Source organism: Neomonachus schauinslandi, chromosome 11, assembly GCF_002201575.2.
Source record: "Neomonachus schauinslandi chromosome 11, ASM220157v2, whole genome shotgun sequence".
Taxonomy (NCBI): domain Eukaryota; kingdom Metazoa; phylum Chordata; class Mammalia; order Carnivora; family Phocidae; genus Neomonachus; species Neomonachus schauinslandi.
Window position 1 is genome coordinate 27215915 of NC_058413.1, and position 14423 is coordinate 27230337.

Consider the following 14423-nt stretch of genomic DNA (forward strand, 5'->3'; position numbering starts at 1 on the left):
CCTTCCCGAGGGTCTTGAGGGAGGGGTTGGAGGCTGGCCCCTGCCACCCCCCCAACCCGGTCTGCGTGTCCTGCCTGGGAGGGGCCCTTGGGAGCCTCGCGGGGCGCGGAGGCGACGTGGCGGGTTCGGGAGCTGCAGCCCGCAACCCTACAATTGCGGAGCCCGCCTCCAAGGACAGCACGTGCTCCGGGCCACTGCCTACTCATCTGCTCAAGAATGGAGAAGGGTTCGTCTAGAGACAATTTCTTTGTGGTTTCTATTTCTTCTTCTTAAAAAATATCTTTTCAAAATTCGGCCTTCTCTCTGCAAAATTGGGTACTGAGAGCCAAATTTCGTTTGTAAGCTGACGGGTAGGCCTCAAACAGGGCCGTGCCTTCGCTCCCAAAAGGAAGCTCAAGCTGCTCACCCACGCCTGACAGCTACTTAGCAGGCGAGAGATGTAGGACTCGAATCATGCAAATTGTAAAAGCTGGTGGCTTCTTAAATTGTCAACCTGTGAGCTTTTGCCTGCCTGGTACGATCCGGTATTTACGACCTGCCACGACCCTCTCTCCCACTCTGACACACCGCACTGCCCGGAGCTGGCAGGAGAAGCTCCGTTTTTGTTTTTGTTTGGGGGGTATGTTTCAAAGATGGGGTAATGGTCTCCTTCCTCTGTACATCCTAAGTCTTTGCAGACACTTGTTGCAGAGTCTCTGTCATGCCTGGGTGTTTGACACATCCCACTCCCAAAAACTGAGTGGAGTTTGGAGATCCAGCGCAATGGCTAGGCGAGGAGCTGGGGGAATGAGCGGGGGATGGGTCGGCACCGTGGCCCTGCGGGAAGCCTTTGTGAGCGCCCGAGCCGATCTCATTCGCCTCCTGGCCTGGACCTCAGGCCAGAGACGCTGGGGCCTGCGCATAAAAGGAGGGAATCCCACCATTGCGTTGAGGGCCCCGGGACTGACCTTCATCGTAGCTGGAGGATACTTTTTCCCCAGAGGTGGCAACAGTTTTCCAGAAGCTGGTGGGGTATATGTTTAAAGCAATTTAATAACAATAATCACAGAAGGAGACCACAGTTTTCAATCAAGACACCACATTCTGTTGGGTGTCTTGGGGAAGAACCGGTCCGTCTGGCCCTTGGGTTCTTGGTAGGGAAACTGGCAGGGGACCCGTGCACTGCCATGGAGGGAAAGGGAGCTACGGAGTCAGGTACACCCTAAAACAGGCACGCTTCCCCACCTGGGGCGAGGAACCCCGCGGTGGTGGTCAGAGTAAGGACGCACTGGATGCGAGTTGGGTCCGAGAGGGTAAGGAGGAGGGCATCGGTCCGATGCCGGCGGGCTCAACTGAAAGGGCCCCTTCTTTTAACCTTCACCAGCTTTCCTGAGGGCCTTGGGTGTCGTCGTGTAGGGTCGCGCAGCCTCAGATAACATTACTCAGTAACTACTCTCCCCATCTAAGGCCCATGCCGGTTAACGGACTCCAAGTAATTAATGAAAGTTGGTGCGCGGTGCCCTGATTTACGGCTCCGAGTCAGCGCGGGGTCAGCGGAACAGATTCATTTCGCTCGCCCGCGCTGCCCCTGAGCAAGAGCCACGGTGTTTCTCTTCGGAGATGAAGAACTTTCTCTGGCGAGCGGTTGGCGGTCTTCATACTTCACTTGCCTGAGGATCGGTTCAGCAGCGGCAAACACCGTGGGAGACGAGGGGCGGACATGAATCGGGAACCGGCGGGGAGGTTAGGGTTTTCCTTGGGAAAGGGCGGCGCGCCGGCCCCGAGGTCACACCTTTGGGCTTGGACCCGGCTTCCAGCCGAAAGTTCTGGAGGCCGGTGGGGTGGCATAATCCTCCGCTGGGGTTTCAAGTTCGGGGTTGGGGAGGCCGCGTGCTCCTCGCTCCGGGTTCTGGTTTGGTAGACGCACCGACCCGGCTCCCCCCGCTGACGTTGTGCTTCTCTCTCCGCTGCGCTCGCAGGATACAGTACAGTCACCTTCGACGGGACGCCCAGCTACGGTCACACGCCCTCGCACCACGCGGCGCAGTTCCCCAACCACTCTTTCAAGCACGAGGACCCCATGGGCCAGCAGGGCTCTCTGGGTAAGCAGGAGGGAATGATGTGGGGTCCTTCTCCCCTTCTTCCGTGCCAAACCCCCCGTCCCCGGAATTTCCAACCCACCGCAAATTGTGAGAGAAGGGATTGTTAGAAATAATCAGTCCAGTCTCACCCAATTTAAAAGAAAAGATTGAGTTTAGACCCCACCCCAAGTATGTTGGGGACAGCTCTACTCAAGCGAGTGTACGAACGTCTCGAAGGTCTTTTCGGTGTACTAGGAAGTGACTGCTAAGGGAATGTGAAGTGAGAAGCAGATTAGCTTCTTACGATCTGGACGCTTTCTCTGGGCACGCCCCGGCATCCAGGCCCATTGCCCCCAGCTTAGCCTCCGAGCCTGGCTGGGGATGCTCTCTGTCCCAGACTCTGCCCGCGTCCTCGCACCCTCCCCCCCCATTCCCCCCCAGCCTTTGGGGCGCGCTCACTCGGCTCTCCTCGGCTCTCCGCAGGCGAGCAGCAGTACTCTGTGCCGCCCCCAGTCTATGGCTGCCACACCCCTACCGATAGCTGCACAGGCAGCCAGGCCCTGCTGCTGAGGACGCCCTACAGCAGGTAGGAAGGCGCTCAGAACGGTGTCTGGGTTCCCGGGACCCCGGAGGGGGCGCGCGAACCGGCGGGAGCCGGAACGTCCGACGCGGGCAGCGCGGACCGCGGGCATGTAGGGTCCGGAGGCAAAGGACGCTTTTAGCTACTTAAAGCAAGTTTAAGCAGATCTCCTGGCTCTGATTTGAAAGAAGCAGATTTCCTCGTCTCCTGGCGCTCTTGTTTTGAATATAAACGAGGGCGGTTACTGTTTGAGCTAAAGAAGAGTGGCGCTTCGAGAAGTTATTTTTGTAAGGGCTCCTAAAAGAGCCCTTAGCTTCCTCGGGACCAAAGATTAAACATGGAGTGCACTCCCACTCCGTTCTTCTCGCTTCTCAGACCCCTCCTCGCCCACTGGCCGCACCGGCCGGCCTTCTCTGGGAGTAATTCGAGGGCGCGTACGCTCGGACCACAGACCGCTCCCCTCGCGGGTGCTCCAGAGTCTGTGGCTGCGGCGGCGCTCGGTGGGCGTGGCTCCCAGCGCCGGGCCCCGCGCGGGACCCGACCCGGACTGCCGGCCGGACGGCGGTCGGGTCGCAGCGGTGGCCCCCGGGGACACTGCTCCAGCCCGCGCCGGCCCTCCTTCCCGTTCCAGGGAGGCAGAAGACCAGCTTCTTTTCCTTCCAAGCTTTTTTTCCTGTCCCTTGTGTGTTCTCCCGGCTCTCGCTCCACCCTCAGCCTTTTCTCCCCCAAATTTATTCTTCAACTTTGGGTGAACTTGGCCGGCATCCCGCTTCTCCGATAGGGTTGCCTAGTAACTGGTGCACACACCGGCGCGCGCGGGGTTGGAAGGTGGGGCGGGGGGAGGGAAGTGGCGGCTCTCCGCCTTTGAGGCGGGGGATTGGGCGAGCATTACCTCATATTCCGCCCCTAACCCCCACCCCGGGGATCCTGATACCGACTGCCCCCAAACTCATCTCCATCCTCCCCCCTCCGCTCGAGGACCCGGGGCTGACGTCAAGGGAAGGAGGTAGTGAGGTAATGAAGGAAGGAAAAGCGCCTGCCCTGGAAGATTGGGTGGGGGCAATGGCCGCGCCTGGGGGACCTCCAGTCCCACAGGTGGAGGAGGGGAAGGAGTCTTCCCTCCCCAGCCGGCGAGGGCGCATCCCAAAGTCTCGGTGTGCTTATGAAATTGAGCCTGGGACTGGTCTGATTCTCCTCTCCGGGGGAAGTACAGGGTCGAGCTCCTTCGAGTTCTGTATGCCTGAGGCACACGGATTTCGGAAGCCTTTCCTTTTGATGAGAAGATCCGGCATACCTAATTGGATCTTGGATTCGAGATCACTCTCCTTCCCTTCCCTTCCCTTTCCTTTCCTTCCTTTCTTTCTTTGAGCGAGAAGGAACAAAGAAATGCATGAAGGTTGCAGAGAGAGAGAGGTAGAATGACCACACCTCCTCATCTTTCTTTTGTCACTAGCTAGAATCCAGTTCTGTTCTTTGGCACCTCAGTCCCAGTGTCCTGTCCCAAGCCCACAGTCTCTGGGCTTCCCCTTGGTGGGTCCCATCACTGGAATGGGTGCAGAACCCACAACCATTCTCTGTTGTGAACACTCCCACTCCCACCCAGCAAAACTGGTGGCAGGACCATTGCCACTCTTGAGGAACTCTTCCTGCCATTGCCAGAGTGCCATTGCTGTTATTGGAGCATAGCCACTGGGGGCGTAGTTGGGATGGTTCCCCATGGTATGACTTTGGCCCACTCCTCCCTCTTTAGTCCTGATTGGAGCCTTACCCCAGGTGGAAAGGAAGACCTTGACACTGGAGTGGGTGTTGTTTAGATGTGCTGGGATATCTCCTTGGGGGTTGGGGTCTGGGAGGCATTGGAGTCTAGTTCAAAAGGGACACAGGTACATACATTTCTTACTCTCCTCTCTCCCAAGCCTCGAGCCACACTAGGAAGGGGCCGCCAGAGGGGCTGAGCAGCCTAGAAAGAGGGGGTGGGTATAAAGTGATCACAGCCACTGGTTTAACAGCAGTTCTGAAACTGAGTCCCTGTGGTGGATTTTGCCCTAGGGCTGGATTTGTGGTTGCCACTAAGTAGGAAAAATCACTAGGTAAAATTCTCACATTTCTAATCCAGCTTCTGATTGTCCACTACATAAAGCAATTTTGTCAGGTTCATCTTTTGGAAATACTTGCTTATCCCTTTCTTCTTTCTACATAATTGGAACTTTTTTTTGCTTCTCAATTTTTATATTTATGTCACAAAAATAGCATTTTCTTCTGTTAGAGAAAATTTCTAAGCAATAACACCTAAGCAAGAATTTGTGACTCCTGTAGGGAAAGAGTTTGCTCCCTTGAAGTTTGTACTGTCTTTGAAATTCCACTCACCCTCAATTCATAACATTTCTAATCACTTTTCAAAGGTCAGGTACTTGCCCTGCAGTAATGATGAATGAACAGGTGTAGGGATGTTTTAAAATTGGTTCTACGCATTGACATTACTGCAGTTATGTCATTTCCTTCTTTCTTATTCATGAAAAAAAGTTTGAAAGGGTATTGAACTGCTTTTATGAATGCAATATTTGAAAAAGCATAGGAAACAAGACTAAATTTTAATCACTTAATGGCTTAACATTTGGGTTTTAGTTACTCAGTGGTGCTTCTTTGGTCCCTGGCTCCATTCCCTTCTGTCTAAAATTGGGACCTCCTGGGAAAGACTTGCTTGTATTTTTTTCATTTGCCTTGTCGCACTTGACCCCCTGGGGCAGCCTGCCCAGCCTCTTACCCGCTGCCCTTCCAAAGCTTCTGTCTCTCCAATCTTGAATTTAGTCTTCCTTCCCAGCATGAAATAAAGGTAATGGTACATATACTGATATTAAATAAGCAGTGAACAATGTGAATTTGCTTTGAGGAAATTCTCAAAATTCTCTCCTTGTTAGAGGGAACTGTCCAGTGATTCTCTCTCCTCTCTCAGGTAACAGATCTAAGGAGTTACAGCTGTGCACATTTGTGTGTAGATATGAACAATAGTGAATGGAAAATGTCCCCAATCAACTTATAGGAAGTGATAGGAGATGGTTTTCCCCATCCTCTCTGCCATCCTCCATTTTGAAGGTGGATAGATTTCTGTCTAAAGGTCACTGAGGTTTCAGAAACCAGATTTCAGCCCCTAGGGGACCCAGTGATCATAGCTGGGTGAAACATGAGTAAACAATGAGGATTTATTGCATGCTGCCTATGTGCTGGACACAGTGCTAAGTGCTTCACTCAGTTCATTCATTTAATTCTTCTGATTACTTTGTGAAGTAGGTACTCTAATCTCCACTCTACTGAAGAGGAAATAGGTTCAGAGACTCGAAATAACTTGCTTAAGTCACACAGCAAGTCAGAATCAAGACCAGGACTTGATCCTCAGTCTCTCTGACTTCAAAACCCATCTGTGCTCTGAATCATGGAGGGATTCCAGGACACTCAGCACCCCCCACCTGGAATGTTCCCCTTATACAGTCTGTAGCAGTACTGTTGCTGATAAATATGCAGAGCAAATGCTTATATAGACTTGCTTCATCCGCACACCATTCTAGGCACTTTACAAGTATTGACTTCTTTAATCCACATGACTCTTGGAGGCAGGCAATAGATTATCATCCCCATTTTACAGAGGAGGTCCTGGGAGGTGACTTTGCCCAGTATGACACAGTAAGGGACAGAGCTGATGTTTGAGTTCAGGTAGTGAGGTTTCAGAATCCCTCCTCTTACCCACTTCACCCTGCCACCTCTCCTGATAAGGAAAGGCCATTTTATTTCCAAAGGTGGCATCTGTCCGGGGTCTCACTAGAGAAAGGTCTTTATTTCCCAGTTACGAAAGAAATCCCATTATCCATTAGTTTTATCCATAACTATCAATAGAAAGCCCTTAATGGATTGGGGGCAGTATTCTTCCTGGTGAGTATTGTCAGAAGCAACTTGAGCTTTCTCCTGAAGCCCTCACTCACAAAGCAGCTGTCTGTCCTTCAGACCTCAGACTTCTCTAGCTTTGCCTTAACCACTGGGTGTGAACTATTAGGGGTAAAGTTCAGTCCAGACACCTGAAGACTTTTCTCCCCATCCGTCCAGACCCAGGAAGAACGACTGCTTCTGGGGCCACCGTGATTGTGCTCAGAGGCAAGGTTCCAGGGAGGTTGGACCTCCCGCTCTCCTGAGGGGAGAGGGTAGTGAATCCACTCTCACTAGGCACAGATTTGTCCTGACTTCTGCCTAGAACAGGCAGCTGGCAGTGTCTTCCCTGCTCACTTCCTTGGAATCTTCTTTCACAAAGCCCTCTGCCTTCTCTTCTTGCGGACCTCCTTGGAGCCCCCCATCCCTGACTCTGCCCAGTTCATGGGTTGATATTCACAGCTACTTTGAAAAGGAGTTCTGTGCCCCTGTGTTTGAAAAATATTCCCCACACTTTTTTTTAAGATATTTAGATATTAACTCTTTCATTAGGTTTGCACATCCTTCTTTAGCAACTGTGCTACCAATTTAAACGAGCCTATTTCCTTTCGCCTCCTAGTAGGTAAAACTGCTCCACCTTGGGAAGCAGTAACTGCTGATTCAAATATTCTTAATTGAATGTTGATGATTCACAAACGATGCGGTTGACAGTGGAGGCTTTTTGGTTGACAGTGGAGGTTTTTCATGTGAGAGAGACTTCCGTAGCAGCCCTAGAGTTTCTGGGGAATCCAGGTCAGCGGGAAGTACATTATCTACCATTGAGGTTGGCCTTCCACTTAGACATGAATCAGAGGAACAGCTCATGCCCAAGGAAATAAAATGACAATTGAGAATGCCTCTTTTCACTTGTTTATCTACGTACACTTTACATGGTATAAAGTCTCCCTTAAGACAATACTGGTATTTGTTTCCCACATCGGGAGGCACGAAGGCAGAAAGTCTGAAGTGGTTTCCAGGGGTGGACAGTGTTATCACAACCAAAGGCTTGAAATGGACTTGTCTCCAGGGAGGGGGAAAAATCTAGTTTCAAATATTCCTGCAACTTTTGTGCTGACCAAGTGTTTATTAATAGAAGTTGAATCCCCAGTGGGGTTTTCTTTGGTTAACTGGTGAGCTTGAGAGAAATAACAATACCAAGAGATTGACTGTAAAATAATTATTCACCATGGCCTGCTGGGCAGAAATTTCTCAACAGGCAGCCTCCATGGCGCCTTGGAGGGAAGAACACAGGAAAAGGGCTGGCTGCAGCCTCGGTGCCTAAGCCCTGGTTATCAGGTAGGGGGGGAACCCACAGAGGCCTCTCTGTTGGTGTGGGGCAGAGCTGTTGAAGCAAAAGTTGGCCATCATGAATTCTGATCACAGGTGCCAGCTAGATCTGCATTTTTCTTGGTCGGCATTTTCTTTTCTCATTCTTTCTTTTTTTTCCTTCGATCTCGTGGGGGAAACTCTTGACGTCCACCAAAGTGCTCCTTTGCCAGTCAACCACCATCTGGCAGAGGTAACCCCAACCTCAACCGGGTTCAACAGCTCTGTGCCAGTGGTGACATGAACTTTTCTACCTTGTTCTGCTGAATATAGTAAACACACTCAAAGATGCAAATGTACTTGAATTACACATGCATTTGAAGAGTGGGGGAGTCGCAGCCCAGATAATAGCTGAGGGCTTTTTTCCCCCTCCTTTATTTTTGTGTGGAGGTCAAGAACTCAGTAATACTGCAGTCCAGGCCAAAACAAACTCTATATGATCTACTACCAATTTCCTTTTAAGTTCCTCTTTTTGCTAGGACTGACTTCCTTTTATTTTACTCCAACTTGCATTAATCCCAGTTATAGAAGTTTCTTTCCTCTCTCCCTTGCTTCCAACTTCAAACATTTCTTACGTAGGAAACAAGGGGCCTTAAAAAAAAAAATCTAACTTAAAAAATATAAAGGATACCATGACTTTTGGAATATATTTTGGCAGCCTGCGATTTCAGAGTTCACTTCCGAACAGACGGAGTCAGACGGGGAACTGAAATGCCTACGTGACCACTGTGGTTTGCTTTGAGCCAAACCACCTGCTTATCTGATCTCCTCTGGGAATGAAGTGGTCGACACCTACAGTGGTTACTTAATAATTAGATGCTTTATTTGTCAGAGGCCATATATTCCTGGACCAGTGCTGCCTCTTTTTGTGGGTTTTCGTGATGAAAGCTGGGTGTTGACCGATTGCCCAAAGCGATCAGAGCTGGAGCATGCTCGGGCCCAGTATTTTTAGCTTGGGTTCACGTTCTGTCTCCTCCCCGACAGCAGTTGCTGTCATGCTGTCACTGACTTCCAGTGAAGAGGTTGTGCCAGCCAAGCTGACTGGCCGGGACCCCGAAGAACCCCAGCCAGCAAGAAGGCAGGATGTGGTTAAAATGGTGCGCTGATCCTATCACGGAACTCAGGAAACCTATTCGTAGCTTGGAGATTTTCCAAAAGTCCGTCTGCCCTATCACCCTTCCCATCTTCTCTCCCCTCACGAGAATTTGCAAGCTGAGCTATCAGGACCACTAAAACAAGAAGTGGAGCTCCTCCTGTGATCTTGGCATACTATTCTTAGTTAGCTGAAAAGGATATGTCGGGCATCTTGCATCTTAGAACTTTCTGGAGACAGAGAAGGTCACCTTGCTTCCTGGAGCGTGTTCTCTTTCACCTCCAGACTTGTCTGTATTATTGTTACGTTATGACTACTGTTCTTTAAGTAGTAGAGGATGACCTGGGAGGCCAAATGATGCAGGATGCCTTCAGAGGGGTGCGGCAGGTGGGGCGGGGGTATCAGGCAAGCAGGCGCCAGGCACTTCCCTGAGCCCCAGTCGTCCTCTGATAAATGGGGATCATAACCATACCTGCCTCGCAAAGTTGTGGGGCATATTGAGGATGTGTGAAAAGTACTGTGCAAAATTTGATAGATTAGAAAAAATTAAAATATATTATCTGATACATATCTAAAATGTATTATCTGATATTATATTATCAAAGAGCTACTTTTAGGGCTTTACAATATTCCTGTAAAGTTAGACTGATTGAGATTAAGATTTCCATTTGGCAGGAGCACCTGGGTGGCTCAGTCGTTAAGCGTCTGCCTTCGGCTCAGGTCATGATCCCAGGGTCCTGGGATTGAGCCCCGCATTGGGCTCCCTGCTTGGCGGGAAGCCTGCTTCTCCCTCTCTCACTCCACCTGCTTGTGTTCCCTCTCTCGCTGTGTCTCTCTCTGTCAAAAAATAAATAAAATAAAATAAAATAAAAAAGATTTCCATTTGGCAGATGAGAAAACTGAGGTACAGAGAACTGAACTGATTGGCTCAAGGTCCTAAAACTTATAGAGCAGTGCTGTCCAATAAAACCAATGCAAGCCCATATATATATATATATAATTTGGAATTTGTTAGTAGCTGCATTAAAAAAATAAGACAGTGAAATTAATTTTTAAAATTCTATTTTTAAATAGTCAAAATTTTGGGGTGCCTAGGTGGCTCAGTCGGTTAAGCATCTGACTTTGGCTCAGGTCATGATCCCAGGGTCCTGGGATCAAGCCCCATGTTCATCTCTGTGCTCAGTGGGGAGTCTGCTTCTCTGCCCCTCCCCCAGCTCGTCCTCTCTCTTTCTCTCTGTCAAATAAATACATAAAATCTTTTTAAAAATAGTCAAAATCTTATTTCAGTGTATGGCACTAGCCATATTTCAAGTGCTCAAGAACTGTGTCTGAGCAGTAGCTCTCATATTGTGCAGTATAGAATATTTGTTAAGCACACACTAGGAAGATACATGTATGTAAGACATAGACAGTATATTTGAGAAAGTTTGCTTTCTGGGGGCTGAGAAAATGGCCCTAAAAATACTTTCTCTTTGGGGTACTTCCTTATAGAGACCCTTAGGAATCTACTGGACTATTCTTTAAGTCTGTGAGAAAATTCCTAAATCACAAAGTTAGATATTTGGCACTCACTGACCCATGTGCACAAACTCTGTCCCTCATCTTACTTCTCATCGGCCCTGTTGAAAATTATGATCTTAGTCTTATTCAAGGATGAAATAATTTCAGAAAGATCCCACATCTCAATAGGGCCTCGGAAAATTGTCAACCGGAGCTGAGTGATTTTAGTTGGTGAACAATTTTTTAAAAATCAGTGACAAAAATACAGAGCTGCCTGGGGAATACAATGCCTGTTGGCTGAGATTAATGGCAAGATTAATAAATGGATTGCTTGATGAAAAGGCGCGAGAGAACAAAAACCAGTAGAGATTGTGGAGGAGGCTGCTTATTAATGAGCTGTCAGCCCAAAGAAAGTTCAAGAAACTCTTCTGTGTTAAATGCAGCAGGGCTGGCACTTCTAATAAAAATTGGGGGTCCTTCAGAAATTAATTACATCGGCCTTACAGCAAGAATTTGTGGAATTGCGAAACGTAGTGGCACGGACCAGCACGGGCCGCTAGTGCAAATAGAGAAGCTGCAGGAGAAACTAATCATTTTTTTTTCATTGATATGTAGGATATTGTAGTAGCATAATAGCCAGTCAGACCTGAGGATGAATGATGGGGTCCAGATACACACTGACTAATGAAAGGACACCATACTTCGAGCTTGGAGTCACTTCACATTTCATACGTAAAATTCCGTCCTGGAATCTGATTTTCTCCTTATCCTGTGTGCCCGCCACGAAGGAGTTCCAGATCACTTTCAGAGTGATTATACGAACGTCAGAGGCACTCTGCCATGATTTATCAAGCTATGCCTAGAAGGAGCACAGCATCCATTTATCCCGAGTTGCCGTGATTTCCTTGTCCTCTCCACAAGTTCCCAGTTTGGCTGGCCTGACAAAACCTTCTCTTAATTAAAATTGGGTGTTGCCTCTGCCCGAGGAAGCAATCCGAAGGCATGCCACCACAAGATGGAGATTTCTAGGTTTGGGGTCTGATATCGCATGTTAGATGTTGCAAGCTGCTCTCTTTCTCTGCTTCCATGAAGGCAGAGGAAAGGTATTCCTCTGTAATGTGTTTAGACCAAGGGTTTGAAGACAGCCCATCCATCTCTTGGGTCTCAAATTTCATAATTAACCATTTCAGTTCAGGACTGAATGTCTTCCCCATAGAGCTTGGTAATTAAGGAGTTTTCTGCTAATTGATTTATGTGCTGCTTTTCTAGGAATGAGATAAATATAAGAGGAGAGGAGAAAACAACTTTTGGTTGGTTTACATGTAGTGTACTTTCTCCTTTGGGGTCTTAATGTAAATGATCATCCATTATTTTTCCTTCTTAGAGCTTGATAGAACTGGGGCTGGGGCTTTTTTTTTTTTAAACTCCATTCGACTTGTACCAGGATTATACAATTTCCAAAGAGGAATTCCTTCAGTTGTGCATAGACTTTACCATCCTCTTTCCTTTGCTTGTCACATCCTTGAGTATTAGACCATCCACCACCCATCACTCTTTGACTTTTCAGACCCTCATAATCCACATGATACATGTCCTTTTGATTAAAACAACTTAATGGCCTTTTCACGAATAATTAATCTGCAGTCTTTTTACTTTCAGCTCCAGGCTTTTAACTTTAATGTTGAGTTATCCAACCTGTGTTGCCTTTTAAGGGTTCCATTCCCTTTAGCCTCTTCCCCTGAAAGGTTTAATACCTTTTCAGAAACTTCAGTGTTTGCTATACTAAGGTTTTTTTAAAGGCTTCCAGATTACTCTCACATCCTTCCTGCTCTGTGTGAAGTGAATAACTAACTGTGCAGGAATCAGTGGGATGAAATGAAAATCATTTCAGACTCACAATATTCTGTCATTTTGGAAAACACGGAGGCTTTCGCTGCAAAGAAAAGGTAAAACCCATTGCTTTTTGAAGAAATAATTGTATATTTCTTTGTAGTTATGTGTTTCTAATTCTGGATGTTTTTCTAACAGTGACAATTTATACCAAATGACCTCCCAGCTTGAATGCATGACCTGGAATCAGATGAACTTAGGAGCCACTTTAAAGGGGTAAGGTTTTCTCTGTTCCATTGCCCTTCAAAAAAAAACATACACCTGTTCGAACCATTTTAAAGGCGCTTATAACTCACGAAGAAAATGCAGTTTTAGAAAAATAGTCATGGCTCTCTGTAGAACTAAGCTGCTTTCCTCCTTCCCCCAGTTGGTGGGTTGCATTCAGTATTAAATTTTCAGGAATATAAATAGGGGATTTTTGTGTGTGTCCGGAACAAGGGAGTTGAGACTATTGAGAAAAAGTAATTTGGCCTTTACTTATTGAGTGTTTTAGAGTTCTTCAAAACTGTGTCAGTTCAACCTCATTTAATGTTTGTTTTGCTACTGATATCACAGATGTTAACTATTACATTATCTTGTCGAGAAATACTTTCAGTTTATAATGCCCGGGATCCAAATTCATATTTGAGTGCTGATTGGGACACTTTTGAGTCAGATGTGCTCATACCCGGTTGTACCAACGGGTTTTCTTCATGCTCTGTAGACAGTCACAACGGGGAGAACACAACATAGGCAGGGGAGATTCTTTGCACCTGGAAATTTTAAAAGGCAAACAGGTGGGACTTGCTTTCAACAGTACAAGAACTCACTGTTCGCTTTCTCAAGTCTGAGTCAATGGGCATTAGGATATGACTCCAGTGACGTCCCCGTAATTGTAGCAGGTGCTTTTCTCAGTCCCCTCACTTACTCTTCCTAACAATACTGTAAGGCTTAGGTATGGTTACCCTGTTTTCTACAAATAAGCAAATCAAGCTCAGAAAGTTAAGTCACTTCCCAAGTTCACATCATATTAAGTGGTAGAGGTGGGATTCCAAGCCTGGATCTAATTCCAAAGCAGAGGCTCTTTCCAGCCTCCCTATGGTGCCTTCCACCCAGTGGCACTGGAGACTAAGTCCAACACTCTGGACGAGACAACTAGCTTCACATCTCTGTGTATTAGTGGCTTCTCATTGGATTCTGGGATCTGGGAGCTTGCGAGAGCCACGCATGCTCCAGTCCCCATTCCCCACCTCTTCTTCTCTTCTAGAGTTGCTGCTGGGAGCTCCAGCTCAGTGAAATGGACAGAAGGGCAGAGCAAGTGAGTGGATGATACGATGATGGCAAAGCCAATGATGTAGGCCTTGTTGACTGGCGCCTGGGGCGATGCAGGAGTTAGCATTGACAGTGGGTAATCAGGGTAGCAGTTGGTGCAATGGGATGGGAAGGATCTCTCCCTCCCTCTCTCTCTCTCTTTCCCTCTCTCCCTCTCTGCCTCTTATTTGTTGTAGACATATTGTGGGCAAAAACGGAGGTGGTGACATTTCTCATCAACATACTCCTAGAAGACAGTTTTTACAACGATGTACTAGGAGTCCTGCTCATTTCCTCTGGAATGTTTTACCAAACACTAAATTTGTGGTATTATACATCTTCCTGTTAGATCAGTCAAATCTTTCAGGCATCTATAACTTGCTTTTTCTCTATTTGCTTTTAAATCTCTCAGGGAGAACTTAATTTTTACCTCAAATCTGTGGACAGAATTCTTACAAAAACTTTTTTGTTGTTGTTCTCAAACATCTGTGCCTTCCGCAGCCCTATAGGCTGCACCCTGGGACATTTCTGTAGCTATTTCTTTTGACTTTATTTTCTCTGCATGAACACCAGAATTGGTCTCCTTCTTCTCATCCTTCTTTCTTTTGTTGGCTCAGTCCTGGCTTTTGTATCATCCTTCAGTGATCAGCAGAGTTGTTTTTCAATCTTCCAGGACTTACTGTTAGATCCTTCTTTCCACCACCAGCTCCCATTTTTTCTGCTATTTTAT

The 14423-nt window shown here is 47.6% G+C and overlaps 1 protein-coding gene across 2 annotated transcripts in view; it reads left to right on the forward strand.

Annotated features, from left to right (window-relative positions):
• Positions 1 to 216: 216 nt before the first annotated feature.
• The window catches only part of WT1 (WT1 transcription factor), a 41403-nt gene continuing 27196 nt past the window's right edge, over positions 217 to 14423 (forward strand). The window contains exons 1-5 of one of the 2 annotated variants that reach the window (XM_021684728.1): positions 217 to 226; positions 1959 to 2081; positions 2544 to 2646; positions 12542 to 12619; positions 13650 to 13700. In XM_021684728.1, the coding sequence (XP_021540403.1) occupies positions 217 to 226; positions 1959 to 2081; positions 2544 to 2646; positions 12542 to 12619; positions 13650 to 13700 (365 nt within the window). The remainder of the gene's footprint in view (positions 227 to 1958; positions 2082 to 2543; positions 2647 to 12541; positions 12620 to 13649; positions 13701 to 14423) is intronic. The other variant, XM_021684729.1, reaches the window with a different exon arrangement.